At 40.6% G+C, this 25,515-nt stretch overlaps 1 protein-coding gene across 1 annotated transcript in view; it reads left to right on the top strand.

The window, feature by feature from the left end:
* Positions 1-25,515, top strand: part of LOC308053278 (chloride channel protein C-like) — a gene marked incomplete at its 3' end in the record, with an annotated part of 89,099 nt that overhangs the window by 28,325 nt on the left and 35,259 nt on the right. Inside the window, 1 exon segment of the mRNA XM_080364134.1 lies at positions 14,773-14,939. Within this exon segment, the coding sequence (XP_080220260.1) occupies positions 14,773-14,939 (167 nt within the window).

Genomic DNA, 25,515 nt, shown 5'->3' with positions numbered 1-25,515 from the left:
TATGCATCTTTTGAACCTTACTGTATGATTTGTTGGCCAGCTTACTAAGTCTGTAAGACTTGAAGGGGAAAATGTTGGTGCCTGAACACTAGGTGTAAGTTTTTTGAGAGCCCAAATTACTACTAAATCTATGTCTTTTCCAAAGTAGGCCTGAATTTTCTTGCAATGGCTCAGTAAGTTTTATTTTAAGTATCATTTGTAAACCATTACTTCAAGGTCTTGCTGCAGATATAACTCCTTAGTGGCAAAAGCAGTTGATTGACATCTTCCTTAGATTTGTGCTCATGAGGCCATGCTTCATTGCAGGGAAGTGAGAAGTGATTATGTGCCAGAACACTTGCTGGTCTTGGATGACAGAACTGAGTTTCGTTCAGCTCCAATAGAGAGAAAAAACCTACGTTTTATTTGCTTTAGTTTCTCCCTGCCTTCCACATTACCTGCACTTGTTCTTTTTTTCTTTTTTTAAGTGCCTCCCTGAGCACGCGTGTACAGCACATGCAAAACAATAGCTGGAAACTGTTAAAGAGAACCGTAGGAAAATCAGTTGAGAAGGCACTAGGAAAATGATGAGGATTGCATTGCAATGTGTTCTGAATTCCCCTAGGTGTCATGTTATAACTCTTTTGCGCCTCTCTCTGCAGAAGCAGATTGTGTTTCAATTCATGTTCATCCAAGAAAAATAGCTGCATTGCTTGAGGAAATATTAATTTTTGAGGAGAAAAAAGATCTTGGACATGACAATGCAAAAACATAATTAAAAGGTTGTGCCCTCAAACCATAAAATGCACATATTTTTCCCTAGATTGTCTGATGGGTTCAAAAAGAATTGAGAATGTTTGCTTTGGCTTTTCACACAGCCTTCCATTTGGAAACAGTTATGAATGTGGGACTTGTAGTGAACAGGTTTGTAAGACGCTTTTCTTTTTCTTTTTTTTTTTTTTGTTCTCATATCAGACCCCACAGGCATCTGCTCACCTCTTCTTTCTTGGCTGCCTCTTTCTACCCCCCATGCTGACACTTGACCCTCATCCTCAGCTCTTTGCGGCAAACGGTAGATGTGGTGACATTTTCCTTGGCAAGTACAAGGACCAGCCTTATGACTTGCCTTCCCACAGCTTTCTGTCTCCCACGTCTTTGTAAGCATCATCTGTCCCCAGCCTGCTGGCCTCAGGGTGCTCTATGTGTGGGAAAGGGAATAACATCTTCCTACAGTATGTTTTGTCTCTGGGTGATTCTGTATTTTTAACGTTCCTTCTGTATTTTTACCTCTCAGTTACACTGGCTTGCAAGGGTTAAAGAGGAAAGATGGCAGTAGGCTAGCTTAGGAAGAGTGTTCTTGTCCTGTACTGGCGATACGTCTGTGTGCAAGCTGAAAGAAGCTTGGTTTATATCCATTTGTATCCCTGGTCCCCTGAGATGTCTTTCTATTTCACATGATGGAAAAGAGCCCTGACTCTCTCCACTTTCTGTTTCTTGCCTGTTCTGTTCAAACAGAATTTAAGCCGTATATCAGTTTATTGGCCTAATTTATTTCTCCAAGAAATCTCTTCTGATGGATATGGGGAATGCAATTAATTCTGAAAAAGTTAAGACTCAAAACCCTTCTCTGAGTGTGAAACACTGAAGTATCAGGCTTTTGACAGATGTAGACTAAAGGAGGAAACAGAGTGTTCTTGAGGCTTTGGAAGGGGAAATGCAGTGTCATTAGATAAAACAAATGGAAGTCCCTATAGAGGATTAAACCACCCAAGGTCTGTCCTTGAGTCTCTTGCTGGTGGAGGGTGTGGCTGATGCCAATGAGTGGCTTGTGCTAGTGGGCAGATGTTGGTACTGGAATAAAATTACCATCTGCTGGGTGTTCAGAGCAGTGTGAAAAGTTGCTTATTGATGTCTGTCTGAGTCTACAATATGGCAGAAATAACAAGCTGTATGTAAAAATCATCTGGTTCATAAGACAGTACTGAAGGCTCAGAGATCAGGTTTATTTGTGCTCTCTGATTTGTTTCTTGCTCTCTGGTTTGTTCTGCTCTCTGATGCCTAAAGCAAGACAAACACGCTGTCAGAGCACTGTATGTAATAAACTGCACTGCTATAGATGACCACTGTCCTATAGTTAGAAAATTTGGTATATTTGTTACACGCCTTCCATTAAGAAATGAAAATGAACAATTATTTGAATAAGAGCAATAAAATAACTGTATCAGCAGGTAGTAACTATTAAACCCTAACCTCTCCCCTCTTTCTGTATTTCTTCAGTGCTTCTAATTTAGGCAAAATGTGCTTGCTTCAAATTATAGGCAGGATGTATCATTGCAAATTCTGTGGCTAACCTTCTCGCTTCCTCAGAGAGAATGACTCTCAAAAAGCTTAAGTCCTTTCACAAGAAATTTAAGTGGAGCATTGGTTGTGAGCACTTAAAGTGGATATGACAGACACATCTTGTTTTACAGATGTGATGTGAGAATACTGCACAACCACCCAATCCAGTTAACTAGAGGGAAGTTATAAGAAGAGCAGAATGGTGAAATACGATGTTAGAAAAGTAACCACAAGACTCCTAAAATATGTGTAACATCTGTCTCATATCCAGTGGAAGGTTTTCATAAGAGAGCTGTGTTGCTTAGTGGTTGTAGGATGCAGGATGCTGCATTTTGAACCATTTGCGGTAGCGATGATGCAAGCAGGAGGAATAATTTTGAAAATGCTAAAACAATTATAAATTTTGAATCTTTCCTTGTTGAGTGAGGGTGTCATATAATGTCATGTAGCTGGTTCTTGAAGATCAAACAGTGAAAACAATCACAGCTGCTCATGGTATTGCTTGTCTGTATTGCTAAAGAGAGCATCAGGAGGCCAGGAATTCTCATCGATTTTAATCAAATTTCTTCGATGTGAGGCCTGGATGACAGCTCTATTCTACATGCAAAGATGGATAAGCTGTACATTAACTGGGCAAGAAAATTGTTGCTTGGATTAAATGTAAATCTTAATGGGTGTAAATTCTGGGATTTCTTCTTGTCTAATGGGATGCCAGAAAAAAGTCTTTATATCTGTGTCTTTCAACATGCTGGCGGTAGTTGGATTGTGTTATTTTCCAATTCAGCTTTCTCTTCTGTGACACTGGAGAACCATGGACTGAATTGCCATCACCTGTGTTTGAGTCTCAGTTAGTACCTGGTTATACCTCTGCAAATCATTAATACTATCCTCTTTTGAGTGGTATTTTGGGGGTGTATAATTAATTTTTTTTTTTAATTAGTTCTTCTAAAGTTTAGAAGTAGAGAGTCTTTTAGTGGAAATGCTGGGTTACCCAGTGAATTGCTTTTCCTGTGATGTTTTGCATGTCTGTCAGAACATGAACAACATCTCCTCAGTTTTCAGCTCCAGCCTGCCTGCTGTCCACCATTACCTGTTGTTGTTGTTTTACTTGTCTGCTGGCAGCGTGAGATCTCCTTGAGAAGGGAGGGAGGATGGCTCTGGCCACTCTGCACACACAGCCCGGTGTCATTGTGTTTGGCCACTCTGGGATTTGTCCCCCTCTATTTGTGAGTGCCCAGGACTGTTTGTAGGCAACGAGTAGAGCCTGCAAAGGAGTTTTGTGTTACCCAAGGTGGTGCTCCTGCAGAGCTAGCAGGACTCAAAGGTGCAAAGCATCTTCAGTGCAAACTGTGCCTTATGTGACACTTGTTCATGTACTTGCAGACTTTTGGGGTCTTGCATTAGTAAGAGGAGGGGACAAAAGAAATACCCTTTAAACAGTTGACTGCAAGGCACCCTTAACTCCCAACTACAGTGCAGGTGCTTTTCTGTAATACACAGTTTCCAGCTAGATTGTATTTTATTTTGTTTTAATTTTTAAATGCACAAAATGATCACTGGCACAAAGCTGAGTGTGTGTACAGGTGCCCCTGTGTTCTTCCCAAATGGAGGAGCAGCTGACCCCGAAGTGACAAGGCTCAGGAGCTGTGAGGTGGGCTTCGGAAAGTGGAGGCTGTTGGATTTCGGTCCATGACGGCTCTTTAAGGCAGGTCCTACGGCATGAGTAACTACAGGAGGCAGGATATTTTGCAAAATGTCAAATTAAATGATTTCATCCATCCTTCTGGACTAAAAAGAAACCAAGGTTGTTTTCAGCACATAAAATATGTTGTAACACCTGACAATTTGAAGACAAGGGGGTTTCTTTTCAGGCTTGTAATGCCACCCAAAATGCTATCCTTTCCTTGATAAGGATCATAGTTTGCTGAGGTGTGAGGAGAAAACTTCTCTGAGGGCTGAGTATGCTTTTGGCATACAAGCAAGTAGAAAAACAGGCTGATCTGAAATACATGAATATCTTGTTCATATGAGAAAAGTTATTGTCAAATAAGATCAATATGATCTTATGGTCAGATACAGCAAAATGTTCTTCAGTGCCTAGCTTTGCAGTGGGAGTGACTATAAACACAGTCTGCAATAGCTTGTTTTTTCAGCACCACCCTTAGAAAGGTTAAAAAAAAATTCCTTTTACTGTTTTTGACTGAAAATGAGGACTTTGGATTTGTTTTTGCAAAAACCTTGGACGTTTTGTCAAAATGCTGAACATCTGAAAAGCAGAAATAGAACAAAAAATATTTAAAATGTCTTACTATAAGATTTATTGTTTCATGCTAGCATTTTTCTGTAAAGAATTAAATATTTCCCATGAAACACCAAAAAGACTTTCTTGGTGTGTTCAAGGAAGGAGAAGGCAATACAAGGTGCATCATGGGAGATGTAGTTTAATCTGAAAGGCCAAACTGAATCCAAATTTAAAATTCTCAAGAGATGCCACAATAACATTCCAAATGAAAGCTTTTTGGGTTTTAACCTACAAAAATACTGCTCTACAGGGATGATAAACAATTTTTCAAGTCGCTGGAAAGATCAATAAAAAAATGTATGCTTGAAGGGAAAAAGGAAAGAAACCCCCTTTTTCTTTCTGAATGGTAGCCTTGTGAACCCAGCCCGAGAAAGTCAGAACAAGTCCCCTCTGATTCATTCATTTATCATCTGTAAAGAACAACTGAAACTATGGGACAGTTGGTTAGTCTGCAGGTGATTCACGAATTAGAAGAGAATCCAGATTTAACTCTAATATAGCTGTTTCAGCTTTGGCACCAGGTTTTTATCAGTAAACTCATATGACCAGATTGTACATGGGTTCAACTGGCACTGAACTTTTAGAAAGTTCAGTTGTGCCTCTGAAATATTGGAGTTGAGACTGCATCTCTGTTTTAAATGCACACACTGGAAATTAAGTTGTAACATGAGAAGATAACATTTTATATAGTCATTTTGCTGGCTCTAGCTTTCAATAGCTTTAAAGGTATTTTATAAATAAAGTGATCTAATGTATTACAACATACAATTGTACATTTGGGACATGTAAGACAAACCTTAATGAAAGTTCATGAGAATTTAATGTGCAGAAGTTATTTTTAATTCACAATATCTTATCTGTTTTTAATTTTTTTCAAATTACAAAATGCAATTGGGCTGTCTTATGTACTCATTCTTTGCCAACTCTAATTTGTTTCCAAATTAAAGACATTTTTCAGTTACATTGTCATGAAAAGCATGTGAAACCATGAAGTTTCGTTATATTTTTAACTTTAAAGCCTTCAGAATGTTGCCAATTGTGCTTTTTTTCCAAATTTTGAGAAAATTATTTATCTCTGGGACAAAAGCTACCACAATAAGCCTATCTTCCCCCCCCCTATCCTGAGGGGCTTATTATCATCTTAAATTAAAACCCCTGTGTAACTGTATGCTGTAATGAATGGGGGCTCAGGGCCAGAAAATCCTGTTTCATCATTGCACCCAGCTGGAACAGGAGCTGCTGCTGGGCTGAACATGGTCTGTTGGTGGGAAGGAGGCTCCTACTGTAGCTCCTGAGAGGAGCAAATCCCTGAGGAGGAGCATGGTCTCCGTTCTGCCCAAGATGGGTGGAACAACATGTTTTCTTTTTGCAGTTTCAGTGTCTTCCCTGGGTTTTTGGAAGAGGAATAAGACTGGATCCAGGACACGTATGTGGTGGTGGGTGCTGGTGAAAGGTGTGCTACTGCTGCGAGTGAGACTGAATGGAAGCAGGCACTGTGAGGGCAAGCTGTGAAAGCATGTGGAAAAGTAGAAGCATTGTAGAAGAAAGAAGTGTGAATGGTACCCAAGGGGACCTGTCCCAATGACAGCTCCTCTCTCACTTTGAAATATGAAAGAGTGATGACAGAAAAACTCCTAGGATCCTGATGGCTGTGTCTCAGGCAAGCTTGCAGAGCAAGACCTGAGCTGATTTCTTGAATCTCTAAAAAAAACCCAAAACCGAAAAAACAAAGCCACCGAAAACTGGAAATGGTCACACAGGTTGTTGTCCACTGGTGAATTATGCAGCAGCAGGTGACTTCTGCAGTTTGTGATGCAACTTGCGAACCAGCAGGGCCTGGCTTTAGAAAGGAAGAAGTTGCACAACTGTAGAGGTACCTGGAGTGGAGTTCTCTGGTGCTTCAGATCATGTAGCATGCCAGCTGACCTCAGGTTACTCTGTTTATACTGCTCCCATCTCACAGTCGTCTTCAGTCTGACCCTTGCTCAAAGAAAAGATAATTTATTTGGAAGGCTTGAGTTATACTTTTCCCTTTCTCCTCCTTGTTTAGTAGGGTGTGTGCAATACTTGGGAGGGAACAGACAGAGACAAGGGAAAGAATCGACTGTAAAAAATTAGTACATCTTAACAGTGCACTTTGGCAGCACAGAGCTTGGGAGATGCCATGCCTTCCTCTGACTTGCTCAAGACAGAAGGGCATGAAGGGGACATTGGGCTCCTGGGGCAAACATAGCCCAGTGCTCTGGAGAGAAAATGATAAGGAGCACGCAGCTGCCTGTCGGGAGAGCCATTCCCCTGTGAGAAAGCAGTAGAATGCTCTGGAAAACAGGTCATGTCAGCATCTGTCATGCTACAGTGGTGTAGATGAGGGAAGATTTGACCCTTGCCTTAGAATGAGTACACATATATGTGCTTTGGGCCAGGGAGTATTTTCTGGACTGCTGGTTAATAAGGCACATGCTATGTGCCAGAAGGGCAGGAAGGTGTTTATGCTGACTCAGCAGTGAAGTTCAAGTTCTTATCTCCTTAGATACTTAAAAATACTGCTGTTACTCCAGCAGGGTTACCCAGTATTGAGTTCAGCTTTGGTCAGGATTCTTTGCATGGCCAGAGTCTTCATTTTAACTCTCCATGAGAGAATGCCACGTGGCTGATTTTCCACCTGATTTTGGAGGGGAAAGGAAAATCTTTTGCAGAAGCTGGGACAAACTTGTATTATTCACATAATGTTTCCTTTAAAGCAGGGAGAGGAAGTGCTTAATTATTTGGAAACTCATTTGGCAGGTTCTTCCCAGAGCTACACTGTTTAATGCATCAGCCCGCCACACTTAAACACTTTAGGGCTCACTTAACGTTTTTGATTACACCTGAGATGCTTCACAGAAATTGTTTTGACAGGGCTGAATTTTCTGTTACTAAGCTACCTGCCTTTTTTTCTAATGAAGAGTTTAAACCCTAGTCAAAACAATTTTTCAAAACCTCCAAGCCTACGGTTATTCTTAACCGAGTTTGCTCTGCATACACTGCCTGTCAGGAGGAGCCCGGTGTGTTCGAATGGTATATTTAACATTATTTTGGAACCTGATTGCGAGTGATGTCACCTTTTTACAAAGAAGGGGAGATGCAGAGCAGTGTTGTACAGATCCTAGTCTTACTCAAATTAATCCCCAAATTATTGTAGTAACAGTGCATAATCAGCAAACTGTTAAATACATTAAGTCCTGCTGTTTTCTGTTGAATTTGCTCCAACTAGAGGAAGAGCACCGTGTGTTTTTTGGCAGTAGCCTGTCTGGAAAATGAAATAAATGAAACTGTACTCTCATGGAGAAGGGCATGAGAACTGGTTTCATGACTTCACATTTTGTAATGCTCTTCTTTAAGAAACTGGAGGCTTGGTGAATGAGTACCTATACTAGTTTTGAGAACATCAAGCTTTTGTAAATTTTCTGTTCTGATACTTAAGGTCTAATCTCCTACTTAAGTTAAAGCTGAAGTTTGCAGCCTGTGGTGCAGAGCATTTATCAAATAGCCTTGGTAAATCTACTGGCCCGTCTGCAGCTACCTGTAGTCACGAGGGCGCTCTCTTCTCCAGCCTTTTCTAGACCTCAGAGGCTGGTGCCATAAGAATCATGGCACTCTAGAGATGTTGGTTTTGTTATTGCTTAAATATGACAGAGATTCATTGCAGCTGTCTAACATATTTTACAAAAATGCTCATGAATTATAATTTAAAATATTCTGTGATACTGTGAGTTAAAAAAGTACAAGGTTGCTTAGCTGGGTTATTACACAGGACAGTACTTGTTTTGAAAAGACTTAATGAGTGAGCCTGCTGAATATTTAGGCATATTCAGCAACACACATACAAAGCGCTGCTGTTTTTATTAATAGAAGGTTCACTTGACACAACATGCACCAGTGTTACCTTCCTGAGACACAGATTTAGATGGCTTTGAAACCTCTTTTCACGGTTTGGTGTCTGCTATGTATGTGAGTTAAAGAGCCAGATTACAAAAAAAAAAATCACTGATAGATATCTTTCAGGGGATCTTGGCAAGAGTCACTGCTATCACCTATACTGTTTCCGATATCACTTGCATCCATTGCCACAACCTGTCAAAACAGGTGTATTTATAGGCCTTGAGGGACTGAAACAAGAAATCAAACGTTTGCATAGCATCTTCGATCCAAGTTCCAAAGGACTGAGGCTCAAAGGATTTTGATATGTTTCCAGGGATTACTTAGCTGTGATGGGTATTTCTGTGTTCTCTTTAGCCATCTTCTGCTGCTGCACTAGGTCTTGGATTTAGAAAAAACTATTCTTTCCTTTAACAAGGAAATCATCAACAAAATGCTGATTGGCTTCTGAAAAACTGAATATTTAAATCCAACTCAGAGAAAACTGGGATGAGATCTCATTGAACATTATGAATTAAGGTAAATTAAGCAACACTGCACAAGTGTGATTAATTAGAACTACTTTGCTTAAAAAGTATGCACCCTGTGCTAAGAAAAGTTTTCATGCTCTGTCTTGGCAGTAATTAAGCTCTAGGGTGCTAGAGGCTGCCTAGTCCATGTAATGGCCTGAAATAGTTAATGGGGTTGCACTTTGGAAGAGGAAGAATCCCACTAATTGTGCAATCCTCCTGGCACTGGGGTTTGGCAGGACATCCTCACAGTGAACCCACCCTGGGTGTGCCACCCTTTGTGGAGTGTGATGCACAGTATCATGTGCCTGAGACTGCAAGAAAGAATTGTTTTCAGCAGTGTGAAGGAACCTGAATGCATAACTTTTTGGGGATAGCATGACAATCATATCTTTTTAGGAGATTTATGTTTACTCTATTGCAGTATCCCACTTCTCCAAAAATTTCCAGCAGTGATGGTGATGAGTGATAAGGAGATACACTAAAGCAAGTTGAGTTAATGGATGTGGTCCTAGGACTGTAAAAAATTTCTTGAAGGGTGAAGTGCACAAGAAAGGAGTATCTTTCACTTAGTTTTAAAGAGAGAGATTAATGGAAGTTCAGGGAGGGAGTATTCAGCTGGATCAATACTTGAAGAAGGTGCCTCTTTTGGCGTAATCCCAGATGAAAATAGCGGACCATGATAATGGCACTTCAAATCATAGCTTTGTCAGCACATTATTACATGGGAGGTAAAGTGACTCAAGCATTCAACACACAGGTTACTAAAGACAAGCAGATAATAATCGAGAGACTAAATAAATTGAAATGCAGATATGCATTGTTTATGAAATGGCTGTGACGATACAAATAACTTAATCCATAAACTCCTATTCTCAAGAAAGTTCCATGAACAACTCTTTCACTGGTGTGAATAAGGAATTGTTCTTCTCTTCTTTACGTCAAGGGATCAGCTTGCAACCTTGTTGGCATTTGCTTCTGAGCAAGTAAGAAATGATCAAAAGTTGTCTGCTGGTTACAAGCCCTTCACCCTTTGGAAATGTTCTGTCGATCATGAACGATTTTTTTTTTTGTTGTGTCTTTAATCAACAGTAGTAAAAATTTCAAATGGAAGAAGTTCTGGTTGTATGCAAGAGAAACGAAAGGTGCTTTCCTGGGAAAGTGTGTACTCTTCCACAAAATCTGGTGGCATGGAGACTGGGAAACTGCCCAGAGCTGGTGTTTGGTGCCAGCTGCATCCTCAACTCCAAAACTCTTGGATTTGGTTGGTAGTATCAAGACTTCATGTCCCTTCCCATCCACCACCTTTTTAAACTTGCTCTCAGACATATTGTCGTATACCCTTGTCCAGCAGCTACTTGTTTTTTCCCATTTTTTTCCCAAATTCCAGGCCCTTCACTTAAGTGTGTGTAACCGTGTGAAAAATGGACGATGGTCTTTATATCATGGGAAGGAAGCAATTTTTTTCTTTTGTTTGTTCAGTTTGCCAGGCAGCTCTTCTATTTGAACAAACCTTGAAAAATTAATTTGACTACAAAATGATTTTTTTTTCTTATTTTTCTTTTTGATAGACCCTCTCTTCTGCATTTGTTATTGTAGACTGTAAGTAGCAAAAGAACTCTTTGGCTAAGTGGGTTTTCAGTAGAAGAAAGAAAATTTATTTGCACTATGTAGCTGGCTGAAAATATTTTCTTTTACATTATTAGAAAGATCACGGTTTCAGGGAACATTCACTGTATCAGCAGCCTTCCATCTAATGAGGTTGGTTGTGCTCTGTTCTCTGAGCTGGAGTAAAACCTTTGAAACACGTTAACCGCAATTTCATTGAAGAGTGGGGAGGGTTTTTAAAAGTGAGCTTTAAGTAAACTGCATGTTTTTGAATTTCCTGGGCAGCTGCCTTTCTCTCTTTGATGTATCGTGCCTGGTGATGCCGTTAATGAAATGCATAATTATGTGTTATATAATAAAACAGAGCTAACATGAAGGTGGCTAATAGATTATAATGATGTGGAGGCCTGAGAAACTCAGGACCATGGGGGTTGTTGAAAAGTGCCTCCGGTGACAAAGAAGATATTTAAAGAAGTTGGAATAACTGTGCTAATAAATTAATTGTCGTCTGTGTGTGTGTGTAAATGCCATTTTTCAAGATTTTGTATACAGAGAGAATATTGAAAAAAAAATAATAAAGGTGTAATTTACTCCGCTGCTGATGTATGAAGTGTCAGTGCCGAATGCTTCCAGCGCCTATTAGCGCTGCTGGCTTTGCATAGACGGGTGCCCTAGGCAAAAACATTTTTGGCACAGCCTGCTGCACCCGTAGGATCAAAAGGAAAAAAAAAAGTCTGGCAATATGCACAGAGAGTAAATTGAATCCTAAAGACCAGCCCCTAAAATGCAGGCTTGGAATGAATATCAATAAATGAAACATCATGTTTGATGGCTGAAGAGTTGTGGGCATTTGGTGGCTGCCCCCAACTTCCCTGCTTCCCTTCTCTGCTTTTGTCACCTTTATTTTATCTCTCCCTCTGTAATACTCTGCATAATTTGTTCCTTTCTTAGATTCTTTGGGAACTGCTTTGAACAGATAGATGTTTTCAAAGGAGAGGCTGCATAACCTTCCAGCCCTGGAACACATGGGCTCCTAATGGTGCTGGGCTGTGGCTGGACTTGCTTGGCTGCTGGTCTGGTCTTACAAGAGCCTGTCCACCGGGAGAATTAGAGCTCTGGCGTGAATTTACAGCCTGCTAGTTCCTTGGCACTAATTCCCTGGGTGGATGCTTCTAGTACCTACTAAGAGTGCTTTTGTGCAGTTTAGCTTTAAGAGCGCTTTTGCATGAGTTCAGCAGGCTCCTTTTTGAAGGTGAAGTATGTTGTTTTTTCACTTCCCAAGCGCCAAGGGTACCCAAGCGGGCGGTTAGTGCCGAGTAGCTAATACGCAGTAAATTCACACCCAAGCCGACCGCACGATAACTTCCTCATGCAGCCGAGTCCCGAGGCTCTGCACTTTGTCTCTCTCAGCAGGGAGCAGATGGCCCTTCTCTAAACAGGGAATACTAATAAAGCCTTACAAAGAGCATGTATATGCGTGTGTGTAGGTTTGTGCTTGTCCATATGTTTATATAAAATGGCTTGAATCTATCACAGTTCTTGGATTAACTTGTTCTTCCTTGAGTTTTATCAAGATATCCTAAGGAGAACTTAGCTGCTGCATTGCCATCATCCTTGTTATTAATGGACTTAGGTTTTGATGAATTCCTCCTTTTTCTTCAGCACTAAGAGTGCCATACTTTACCTTTTCTTTCTATGAGTGACTGCATCTTTTGTGTGTGAATCTTTGTTACGATTCCCTTCCCCTGCATGTCTTATTTGATCTCTGGAGTTTATTCTTGTATTATTTATGCTTTTGTGGCTAATAAGCGTTCTCCCACAACTTGAGAACCTTCAGTAAGGAAGTAAGGTTTTCTCTAGCTCTTCAAATACTTGAATGTGAAATTGAGTCAATTATTTAATGAAACTTTTGATTTAGGCTGGGCTTCATAAATAACTTGATCTATAATTAGTGTATAGCTTCCCTTTATCTTAAGGTCACATAATGGGTTAAATTTTCATGCAAAGTTTTCTTGAAATTTTGTAAATTATTTTATCTCTCTTTCATGCTCATGTTTCTAAGTCATCTGCAGGTTTGCTTTGTATTTTTGCTCTAGTATTGCCTATTTCTACAAAAATTGCCTTTCTAGTTTCCATCTGTAGTGAGAGTTCAAGACAACTCTATCAGCTCTACTTTGGCCAAAGTTTAAATTTACTTACATACAAAAGATATTCCTCAGAATGCTTTTAACATGTCTTTTTTTTAATGACCTCAGCCATACTAGCCTGCCAAAGATAAACAGCAGGCGTTAACTCTTGCAGAAGGTGAAGACTGAACCCAGAGGCACTTGCTCAGAGCATTCAATGGGGTGTTGCAGAGAGGAGCCACCCCCCTTCTTCCCTCCCAACCTCCAGATCCCAGTACTCAAGAGGGCTCTAGGGCTGGGGAAGATCAGCACAAGCCTCAGTGTTTCTCAATAGCAGATGTAAAATGCTGCTGAATATTTGTGAGAATAAAGGATGAGGCCCAGCTTGACTGTTCCCACTAGAGGATGGGAGGGTAGGAGGAAGGGATAAAATGAGATGAAAAACAAGGAGGGGAGCCTGGAAAGCCAGGCTCTGGTTCTTGCTATTCTGTATAAGTTAAAGCAATTGCTTGAGAGTGTTTTTTAGGGTTTGAGTTTCAAGAATTTTTAAATTCAGAGTTTTACAGCATTTTTATAGCTTTTTAGAATGTTATACTATTAATTTTTAATGCTTGTTTTATTCCAGAAGACTTCCCCATAGCAAGATACTTTAAAAATAACCTTAAAAGGAATCCACAATAAAGGAATCTCCATCTGTGTGAACGAGTTGTGGCAGATATGATGAAGCAATCCTTAAAATCCCACAGTTGCTGTTTTCCTTTCAACTGACATGTTCCTGGTGTTTTTAAAGAAAACAGTTGAATTCTAGGTTTAAAAAGACATTCAAAGAATGTGGTGTGCGGTGTTATTAGAAATCCTTGGGCAAGCAGAAAGGACAGTTGCATGACCCTGTTGTACATGGCTGACCAAGCCATACCAGTCCCTTGTTGGAATATACTGTAAATCATCCTGGATGTTATCTTTCCAAACCCAGAGCAGAGACAGAAGGAGGGTGAGAGTATAAAGCCTGGATAGATTTGCTACAGTTTGTCAGGCAGAAATGTGTTTATTGGCATTCTTTGAATGTAGATTCTTGGAGTAGTTAACAATCTCTAGCTAATGAGGTCTATTAAATAGCACTGTGCTGCAACTTATTTTGTCTGAATTGGAGAGAAGTTTCTGGGCAAAAGCCTCTTAGTGTTAGGAAGAAAGTTTGCATATTTAATCCCAGGATAATTGTTAATGAATAACCCTTTTTAGTAGGATGGAATGGTAGGGGAAACAATGGGAAGTGAAATGAGATAGTAGTTTTTATTAAAAGTTGTATTAAAGTAGAATAAAGATAATATTTCTGAGCAGTCATTTTCCCCATGAAAAATATTTGACTTTATTGTGAGTTGGGCTTAAGTAGTATTAAGTGCATTCACATTAGTCTGTACTTTTTGTACAAGGGTTCACTCTGAATCCTTTGGTTAAAGTTCCTGCTGCTTGATCTCCTGAGCTGGACTTCTATTCAAAGTATCTTGTTCCCTTTTCTGGCATCTTTCAAGGCAATGTTTGTACAAGGAGCTTGTTCTGTCAGGAAGCAGCAGTATGGGAAAACAATTTTATATCTCCTGAGCTCAGCAAGAAAGGAGAAATATTTGGATTTGTTTGCATTTTTTAGTTTTTGTCACAAGGCCAACCTATTTTAAGCAATCTGGCTACTCCATCTCTACTTACCCTCCTCTGATGCTTCAAAATTATCACAGGCCACCTGAAATATGGGAATCAGATGTGAGGTTTAATGTAAGTGCAGTGTTTCAAGCTGATAGGAACGGGAGGGGGAGCTGCCACTGCACCGGCCAAAACTCTCTGACGGAAGTTTTGATTGATTACCTGTCCCTGGGAAATGAGGGGGAGCGCCACTTTTAGCAGACTGAATTGCTTCCCGCTCCCTCGTGAATGACCATTGTCATTGTCTTCAGTTATATGAAAAAATGGAAAGTCCTTTGTTCTCTTTTTTCCTTAGGTAGAGATCACAAATGATGTCCAGTCCTTGCTACTGATAATGCTGGCTGTCATGGTGGCCAAGATGGTTGGTGACTTGTTCAACTCATCCCTGTACAGTTCCCTCCTGAAGCTGAAATGCATTCCCTACTTGAACGTGGAGCCTTTTGTTCGTCACAGGAGAAAATGGTGAGGTCTCTTATGCTGCTGATCTGTAAGTTTTCGGTATCATGTTCTGCATGGAGACTGTGTGGGTTCTCTGAGACCTGGAGCTTGGAGGGGAGAAGGTGTAAAAGGAGCCCCTGATCCTGAACAACATCCCCACAGTGCAATGTGCTGTACAAACAGAACAGAAGAGACTGCCTTTCTCTTCAAGTTTATGGTGGGATCTGAATTACCACCATCACTAGTGTCCTGAGAGCAGCAAGTGCTCTATAATGCCTAGTTAGATGCTTTTTGTTAGTGGTCCAGTTGGTCCAATGGAGAATCTAGTAGAGGCTTGCACAGAAATTTATGACTCTGTTTCTTGTGAGAAGATGCCAGAGAGCAGAGGAACAACAGAGTAAGTAAAGTCCCTTGTGGTGGAGTTTGCCTCACCTGACTTCTGGCTGACTAGTCTGGGCTAGGTGTTTAGTACCATAATGTACCAAGATGTACTTTTTCAAGCAGGGATTTCTGTCATCCAAGGATAGCAATTTAAGGCAGGGAGGATGAATTATCTTCTGGAATTGACTTCACTGACTATAGGCTAAATTACTAGATTGGAAAAATCTTATGTTTTTAGTGGCCTCAAGTTGTGCCAGGGGAGGTTCAGGTTGGATATTAGGAAAAAATTCTTCATGGAAAGGGTTGTCAGGCGTTGGAACAGGCTGCCCAGGGAACTGGCATCACTATCCCTGGAGGGGTTTGAAAGGTGTTTAGACGAGGTTTTTAGGGCCATGGCTTAGTGCTGGAATTAGGTTAGGCTGTGGTTGGACTTGATGATCCTGAGAGTCTCTTGAAATGATTATATAATTATGATTATATATTCCAAACTGTCCTGTGTGTCTTCCAGTGTGTAAGCCAGTGTCAAAAACTTCAGTCTCCCTGTGGGCATTTATAATCAGCAATAAGAACCATTTTATGTCTGGGTCTACATTTATCTAGAGGTAGTGAAAACTCTATACTATTATCTTCTATGAAATAATTTGCACAAATGGTGATTCTTTAAGATATTATTTTGGAATTAATTATACAATGTGGTGAAGAAATAGAAGGAAAATTGAATTTATTTATTTACCATAGAAAGAGTTTTGTTTTCCTTAAGGCATGTTTGGGTAGTATATACTCATGATCAAAGCTATTTGCAGGACACTTTAGCTGTCGTTTCTCCCAGTATTGAGGTTTACTAGACAATCTCTTAGTTTCAAATAACCCTTCAGAAGAATAAAATGGAGGTTACTCATTCTGTCCACACTTTATAACTTTCTTCCAAATGTAGCCATATCTGAAAGTTTTTAGCAGGCACATTTAATGCTGGGTATAATCTAACTGTACTTGAAATGGGAGGGGAAAAAAAAAAGCCAACAATGTGGTAGGAGGAAATAAAAACAATCTGTGACATTATGGATGAGTTCTATATGTACCATGGCAGATAAAACAGAGGGGAAGAAGTCATAAAGTTTCCTGTGGTATTCCAGTCAGATGACAAGTCCATGAAAAGAATTATAGCTGCTTTCCTGGTTCAGAGTGAGGTCCTATTCATTTGAAGGACAAATATATTTAAAATTTCGTTTCCCTCCTACTCGTTTCCCTTTCTCTAAAGGAACATTAAAGAAAGTTTCTCATCACAGAATATACTGATACTCTAAAGCAAAACATGTAGTATCACAACTTGGTAAAGATTTTATAGCTAGACCCTTCACAGTCTGCCAAGTTTTAGTTTAAATCCTCTTAGACATCATCTGAATAGGCTGATACACATCTGAACTGACAGATGTAGTGGCCAAGCTGCTCTCCATCATATTTGAAAAAGCCTTGGCAGTCAGGTGAGGTTCTCAATGACTGGAAAAAGAGAAGCATCACACCCATTTTTAAAAAGGCTAAAAAGAAGGATCCTGGGAACTCCCAGCCACTGAGTATCGCCTTTGTGCCCAGTAAGATCATGGAACAGATCCTGCTGGAAGCTACATTGAGGCATTTGGAAGACAGGGAGGTGACTCGAGACAGCTGATATGGCTTCATAAATGGCAAATCATGCCTGACTAATCTAGTGACTTTCTATGATAGAGTGACTGCATCAGTAGACAAGGGAAGAGTTATGAATGACATCACTTGGATGTCTGTAAGGCCTCTGATACAGTTCCATACAACATCCTTGTTGCTAAGTTGAAGAGATGTGGGTTTCGTGGATGGGCTATTCAATGGATATAGAGTTAGCTGGGTTGTCACATCCAAAGAGTTGCAGTCAACAGCTTGATGTCCAAATGGAGATCCAAGTAGTGTCTCTCAGTGGTCCATACCAGTGGCCCACTGGTATTGTCAAGTATCTTTATTAATGACATAGACAGTGGGATTGAGTGCACCCTCAGCAAGTTTGCAGATGACACCAAGCTAAGTGGTGCAGTTGATACACTTGAGGAAAAGGATGCCATCCAGAAGGACCTGGACAGGCTTGGGTACTGGGCCAGTCTGAGCCTTATGAAGTTAAGCAAGGTCCTGCACCTAGGTCAGGGCATCGGTACAGACAGGGCAATTAGTGTGTTGAGAGCAGCCTTGTGGAGAAGGACTCGGGAATATTGGTAGATAAAAATCAGATATAAGATGACAACGTGTGATTGCAGCCCAGAAAGCCAATCATATTCTGGGCTGCAAAAAAAGAAGTGTGGCTAGCAGGTTGAGGGTGATGATCTTCCTTCTCTGCTCTGCTCTGGTGAGACCCCTCCTGGATTACTGTGTTCAGCTCTGGGGTTCCCAGTACAAGAAAGACATGGACCTGTTAGAGTGAATCCAAAGGAGGGCAACAAAAATTGTCAGAGGGTTGGAACACCTTTCCTGTGAAGAAAGGCTGAGAGAGTTGAGTTTGTTCAGCCTGGAGAAGAGAAGGCTCTGGGTAGACCTTATTGTGGCTTTTCAGTACTTAAAGGGGGCTTATAGTAAAGACGAGGAGAGGCTTTTCACCACAGCCTGTAGTGATAGGGCAAGGGGCAACAGTTTTAAACTAAAAGAAGGTAGATTTAGATTAGATATTAGATGTAAGTAAGAGGTTCATTATGATGACACTGGTGAGGTACTGGAACAGGCTGTGTTCAAGGCCAGGTTGGATGAGGCTTTGAGCAACCTGGTCTTCTGGAAGGTATCCCTGCCCATGGCAGTGGGGTTGGAACTAGATGATCTTCAAAGGTCCTTTCCAACCCAAACTGTTCTATGATTCTATGGCACTGGCCCATTTCCTGGTCTTTCCAGCACACTTGGATGCTCTGTCAGCCTTGTTATCCTCTCAAAGAAATGAAGCTTTACCATTCAGCCACCTTAGGCCTCAAGGATTTGGAGTGAAGTCTAGATATGTCTTATAGCTCAAGTATCCCAAATCCTCAATATAGACTCAAGGGAACTCTGGATTTATATTTTGTCTCTTAAAGTCACATCATAATTGAAACAAATTATGAAGCCTAACATAGAGTGTTTTTAAGAAAAAAAGTAGTCTCTGTACATGTTTCCTTATCTTCATTTCCTCATCACTTTTGAAGATCCTTGAAACTTCAGTCAAAATTCTACAGAAAGGTGCCTGGCCATGGCTTTTCTTTCCATGTGTTTTCCCAGAGTACTAAGATTTCTCATTTGTGTTCTCTCTGACTGGTCCTGCAGGTAACAAGATGCTGTGGGAGCCTGAATATCTGCTTCTCTAGTCTTTCTTTTATCTCAGAGTGACCACCCGGAGTATGTGAGGCTCTGCTGTTTTCAAGTTCCACTTATTTGCAGAACTTTGGGAGTAGTTTTACTCTTTAAATGCCTATACTCAGATGTAATTTTCACAGGTTATCTTCTTTCTCTGATTGTGGTTGGTCGAAAGCTTGCAAACATGTTATTGTTTGGGAAAGTGTTGGTGACACAGTTTTGGGTGTGGCAGATCCTACATCCTCTTTGTTCAGTATCATTCTGCAAGATTACAAAATGTATAAACTGTGCACTGCTGGACATAACAGGGACAGAGGTTGGCTGTATAGGAACTGGTACCTGGATATGATTATAAGCAGGTGATAGATGTATTCACTGTTTGCAGAGTGAAAGACTTGGATAACTAACAGCTTGTCTAAAAGCTGTGGAAATGCCATATAAATTGTGATCCTTCTTCAAATGAAACTGAAAAACCTTCAGAAAGCAATGCCTAGTTGGTAGTGGGGAGGAAAAATGAGAAACTTAAGAGAACACGTGATTTTAGGTCCTCAGCACTCAGGCTTTTAGGGAGAAAGCACAGATCTTCTCTTTCCCTCTTCTTCATTGGTGCTAAGGATGAAAAGATCTTCTGTATTTGATCATTTGTTGATTCCTCTTCCAGGGCCATGTAACACCCTCAGGTAGAAGATATGTTAGACACTGAACTGAGAAAAGAAAATAGTCTTTACATAAACAAGGTGGGGAGTGGTGTTAACACCCAGATCCACAGAAGAATTTAACTCCTAACTGCTGTGGAAACCAGGGGGTGCATTAAGAAGCTGAACTATGTACGTGCTCACTATGAAGACGTCTCTGTAAATACTGTTACATGTGAAACTGGTGGAAGGGAGACCTAGATCTTCAGTGGTATTTGACTACCTATTATAATTCACATTTAGATACTGACATCTCTGGATGCTTTTCTTCCTATGAAGCAGAGAGGCTTGAGATTTGTTTTCTTAATCATTATTTTTTGGGGATGCCATTGAACACTCAGCCAGTTGCACTCAATGCCCTGAGCGATGAGGCTCCAGGCACAGGTGTATGTACTGAGCTGCTATGGTGCACTGTGATTTCCAGCTATGTCAAGCAACACTGTAAACACCCCCCTTATAAAAATCTGGTTCACTGGAACACTCAAAGCTGCTGGCTTCCAGGGAATGTTCTTTAATGAGGGTAAGGAGTACTTGAACACATCTACGACTTGGCAACCCTTCCTGCTTTTTATAAGCTACTATACACTTCAGAGAGAAAATATCTTAGAGGCTACTTTTTAATGGGACAAGTTTACTTAAGAACTGAGTGGAGCTGGTGCCAGTAGTTCTGTTTTGTTCTAGCTTAATATTAGCCTTGTCAAAGTTCTTATAGTGTCTCCTGGGTGTTTCTGTATTGCATACCATATAAAGCTGGTTAGGGGAGCCAAGAATTTTGGCTGGAATATATATTATAATGGTCTCATTATATTTTTTTCAAGTGTATCAGAGGTGGCCCCGTATTAAAGATCCATGGAGCAAAGCTGATTTTTTTTCTTCCTCTCTCCCAGTGTTGCCTTAGCCCACACCACAGACATTGGATCTAGAATTTGCGCCAACGCGAGTTTGAGGGTATTTGGGATCCAAGGTCCTGGTTTGGCCTGTTATAAAATTTGGGGTCATTAGCAAACTTTTAGATGAGGCTTTGGATTTTAAAACTCACCAGATTTTGAGAGGGGAGGGAGGTGTTTTTGGTTTGGGTCTAGGCTAGAAACTACCTTAGGATTCCTTACCCCTCTTGCTGACATAAGTGTTCATTCAAAGACCACTTACTAAGATGCATGTTGTGCATCCCATCTTGCCTCTTTGAGAAGTTGTTGTGTTTTATGGCTGCTTGGTGCTTTCATCCTGAGAGGCATCATTAGGGGGTGGACTTGGCAACGTTTTCCCATCAGAGGGCATCCAGCCCATCTTTTGTAGAGTGTTTGCGGTGGAAGCTGGATCCTGTTCTGGCTGAACAAAGGGAAAAGGGAGCTGCTGTAACAAAGCCACACTTTGTCTGGGGAGAACCCTGGCTGCTACAGAAAAGATGGAGGGAAGGTGTTGGGATGTGGGTGAGATCTATTAAAATTACATTTGGGCTTTAAGTTGCCTCTATGTCAAGCTCCAGCAAACATGGCAAAGATCCATCTTTAGTGCCTTTTTTTTGTCTCATCTCCTGTGCTGGGTTTTGAATTTAGTGTGATCCCATTACCTGAGAAGCAACTGTACAAAGCCAGGAACATCAGTATTGGCCCCCTGACAAAAATACTATGGCAGAGATGGTTGTCGCTTTATACGCATGGAAGAACAGCAACGTGGCCTTGCCTTGTTTTTAACGTGGGGTTGATGGTGCCCACACAGGGTGGGGGATAGGACTTAGAGCTTCCTCCGGCCCCTGTGTCAGCTCCCATGGACCTCTGTGGGAAAGTCCAGCCTGTCTTCCTGCACTATCCTTTTAACCTGGGAACAGGCTTCAACATTCTCAGGCCTTCAGCCTGTGCTTGACTCCAGATTATCCAGAGCTGCTCCTGAAAAAAAAAAAGGTGAAGACCTGGTGCACATATCTGTGTAACGAAGGCTGTTTCAATCTGAACATGAATGGAAGATGAACTTCCAGCTGGACAGAGTTACTGCTGTATATTAACCCAAATACTTGTGTTATTGATGCACTTTTTGCATGACAGGTGGTGACGAACAAGGCAAATTAGATTTGTAGTTTTCAGGAGATTGGATTATGTCCCTTTATAGGATCTTGGAAAACAACAAGACTCAATGACACTGAGCCATCTACAAAAATGACCTAATGGGCCTTTTCGGCCTTAACCTTCAGAGACCAGACAGTGTTTTCTTAGAATTTTTTACTATTAAATTTCATCCAAAATTTCAAATTTAGCATGAAATTATTTCTGTGTCCAAATTTGAATAATACTTCTTAGGAAAAAAAGGAAAATGCAACCAGTATAATAATATTAATATGATTATTCAGATGAAACAAGAAGAGGATGGCTATATGCAGGGACACAGGAGACTAAGAGGGAATGACTGTTCTGTTTTCAGGTCTGGCCCACTTCCTTATGTTGCTGTGACCAAATTAATTTATTTTTCAATCTTCTCAGTTACAGAAGGGAAATTGAAATCCTCACAAGATATATAGGCACTAGCGTCTCTTGTCTTTTCAAGTATTGCCAGGTTCTAAAGTGGAAGGCCTTACAAAAAGGCAAAATTGCTTGTGAACTCTAGAAGAAGATTTTCAACCTGCTCTAATTTTGACTAGTTAATGAAGTAACTACCTAAAGGTATTGCATGAATCAAAATTACTTTATGTATTTAGATTCATGAAAACATAGAGAGATGCCCAAGATTCTGGTTGCATTACTGTTTATTTTTAGAGCGGAATCTGAGTCAATAAAACAAATTACTCTTCATGTGCTACAATAAATACCAGCAGATATAACTCTTCTTACAGCCTAGAAGAAACCTTTCCTACCCTTAGCTGTTCCCTTTCCTAAAACATCCAGGATGAGAGCTGTCACTGGTGCTGTGCCCTCAAGGTTAGGAGCTGCAGGCTTGTGTAGAGTAGTAGACAAGGAGCAAGTGTGGGGCTGGCTGAGAGGAAAGTTTCTGGAGACCCAGCCAGCATCACTGACCTTTGACAGAAAGGGCTGGAGGTTGAGTAACAGCTCACTGCTGACCTACTGCACTTGGAAGTGTATTGGTAGTTACTGCAGTCCTCAGAACTAAGTGTATACAATAGAAGCATGAATACAGAAAAACAATGACAAGGATTGTGAAGATGAGCCAACAAGCTATCTGATTTAATCCTTGGAGAAGCCTGTAAATAATGTTTACGCAGGGCCTGTGTACTTGCACAATTACCTTCCCATGAGCCCAAAATGTTTTACACTGGAATGTTTTCAGGCTCTAAGAAATTATGGTTTCTGATATGCCTGAAAGCTGCAGGCTCAGCTTCTCTGTCACCCCATTTTCTTAATGAACAGTTAAATCTGGATTCCTCCATCCCTGAATATGCAAAATGTAAATGTAAATTTCTATCCAGGTTATACACTGATTGTGATCACAGTGTGCTAAGAAGAAAATATTTTGAATTTACCAGTGAATGTTGTACTGTAAATTAAAAGCTAGATGCAGCTACATGATCTGCTTTTACTATAGTTCATTAGAGGTGAGAAAAATTGATTTCCTGTAGCAGGATTTTAAGAGAAACAAACTTGTAAGAAATTAGAAAGACTGGTTTGGTGCAGTTCATCAAAACTTCAGGGAGAAAGTTTGGAGGCACAAACAGGTGGATCAAATATGATGAGTTTTGAAGTAGCTATTATGTTCCTCTGGTTTCTGTCACAAGGCAATTCCCTTACCTGTCCAAAGGAAGGTCCCTGTTAGAGTGTGAATGGGACTGTCATGAGGTTGGCAAACCTGCAGTTCATGCTGTGACAATAGATGGGAACTTAACACGAGTTTCTGCTTCTTGCTGTAAGGTCCACTGTGAATCAGCTGTAAGGTCCATAATGAGTGCAACACAGTTCCGTTTGACTCATAGAGAAATCTTTCCACAGATGTCTTAGCTGCTGCCGCAGCCTGCCTGATGTTGAGGAAGGGATAACAAATCTGCCCTGACTTTTGGTATGTTTTCTATTTCTGGGGAGTCCTGTGAAACTGAAAGAAGTGACTTCTGCACACTTTCCGCAGAAGGAAAGGCACTGAAATGGCATCTGGAACTAATCACCTGTGTTTCACGGCTCGCTGGTGGGCAACGAGTGAGCTGCTCCAGCTCCTACAGGCCCTTACGTAAAACATGCACACAGCAACTTTCCGCTGTGGGAAACTTGAGACAGCTTCTTCTGGCCCAGTGAAGAGGTGACCGTCTCCCTTTTGGCTCACCTGGCAGGACAGGCTGCTTGTACAAGCACCACCACAACCTTCAGATGTGGTAGGATGCAGGTGGAGGGTGAACGGACACACACAGAGAAATCGCATCCAGCCATCGGATGGGGTATTCCACTAATTGGTTAAGTCTGGTCTGGTGTCTGGCCACCATTTGGCAGATACTGCCAGTTTCCACTTAGAGCCAGCCAACCACACCAGAAATCCAGCTGTGATGGCAGAGTGGCCGATCTCATGAAGATGTCATGCAACAACAGTTTGAACTCATTCAAGAAATGGTGGGTCTGACTAGAAGAGGGCTGACATCCCCCGGGGAGTGTTTGCTGGACATCCATTTATGTGAGAGTTATACCTTGAGGTTCTCAATTACACATAGGGATATAATTTTTGTTCTGGCAGTGGGAACCTAAAGCTGAAAGGGATTCACTTTGCTATTCACAGATACCTCACTTTTTCTGTTCCTGTGAGTGTTTCTATGTATTCTCATAAACATTAGTAGCTTGTCAAAGTGATTGTGATGATGGAAAGAGTTATTTATTTACAAAGAGGAAACAGATGGCACAAAATACTTTAATGAATTTCAGCATATTTGAAAAATGAAATTTTAAAAATATTATCAGTTTTGCAAAGCAATTAAATGCTATTTCACACAATCACAGGGGAAGATTTCTTCAGTACAAAGGGTGTCCATAGAAGCCACAGCAGAAATTAGGGGAAAAAAAGGCACAGAATGGGGTAGTTTTATGAAAGACTATAAAGCTATGAGCATAGTAACTGCTGCCATTCAATACATGGAGTTGTGGCAGTAGGTGAATGGGAGATGAAAGTGACCGCAGACCGAAGGAGTCTGAGGAAGCTGAGTATTGGTGTTGGGGATAAGGAAGCAGAGAAAGAAGGCAAATCAGACACACAAATCTCTTCCCAGAATTTGAGGATCTGTTTCACTATAAATATATTGTCAGATACAGAGAGGTCATCACTTATTTTTTTGGAACAGCGGATAAGTAATGCCATCATTCATTATCTTATTTTTAACTGGAATGTAAGTATGAGCATATTCTCCACTTGTAGTGATGAGCCCTTGCCATAAGTCATAACCTAGGAAAAAACATGTGCTTCACATGAATGATACGTAGAGACCCAGGGGCATTACAAAAACATATTTTTTATATATATATATATATATATATATTTTATATATATATATATATATATATATTTTAAATGATGAATATTATGTAGAAAGTTGCAGCTTACAGTATTTTTATGAAAAATTAGTTATGGTTCCCAATGTTCTTGTGGTGCAAGAAGTGGTCTAGCTTTGTTTTACATTTGGGAATGCTGAAGTTGGAGGGGTTAAATGCATTTCCCAAGGAAGTTGTTCGTAGAGCGGGAAGGAGAAGAGCATTTGCTTGAAATCGTGGTTATAAGTGTCAAAACGTTCTGTTTTCTGGACTGGGAACAGGGTATAATCTGTATCTCCAGATACCCAACGTTATATTTTAATAACGTGACTACACTTTTCCACTAGAAAGTGTCCGATTCTTGGAGGCACTGAGCAATTTGAACTCTGCTTCATAGTTTTTTTCCAACCCATATTACTTTGGTTTACTCATTTTGTAGTCTGTTAGACCCAAATCTCTGCACCTCATTTTGACTAAAAGGTCATCTGATAATCCATGTCTGATTATTAAATCATATATTGCTGTCACTGTCTATTCCCAACCTTTTTAAAGCCAACATTTTTAATATCCTAGTCAGTGCTTTCTTGGACCAGGCAGAGTGGAAAAGCTAAGGTGGCTGGTACAGTACATGAGGGTGGAGGCCCTGAATGAAGCTTTTATAAAAACTGTCTCACAGGAGCTTTCCTCCCTTCTTTCCAGTTTGGATTAGGCTTTTTGGCATATGTTTGCAAGAAACGCATCATGTCATTG

This window comes from Nesoenas mayeri (assembly GCF_963082525.1).
Source record: "Nesoenas mayeri genome assembly, chromosome: 2".
Classification (NCBI taxonomy): domain Eukaryota; kingdom Metazoa; phylum Chordata; class Aves; order Columbiformes; family Columbidae; genus Nesoenas; species Nesoenas mayeri.
This window is presented reverse-complemented; position numbering and strand designations above follow the sequence as displayed.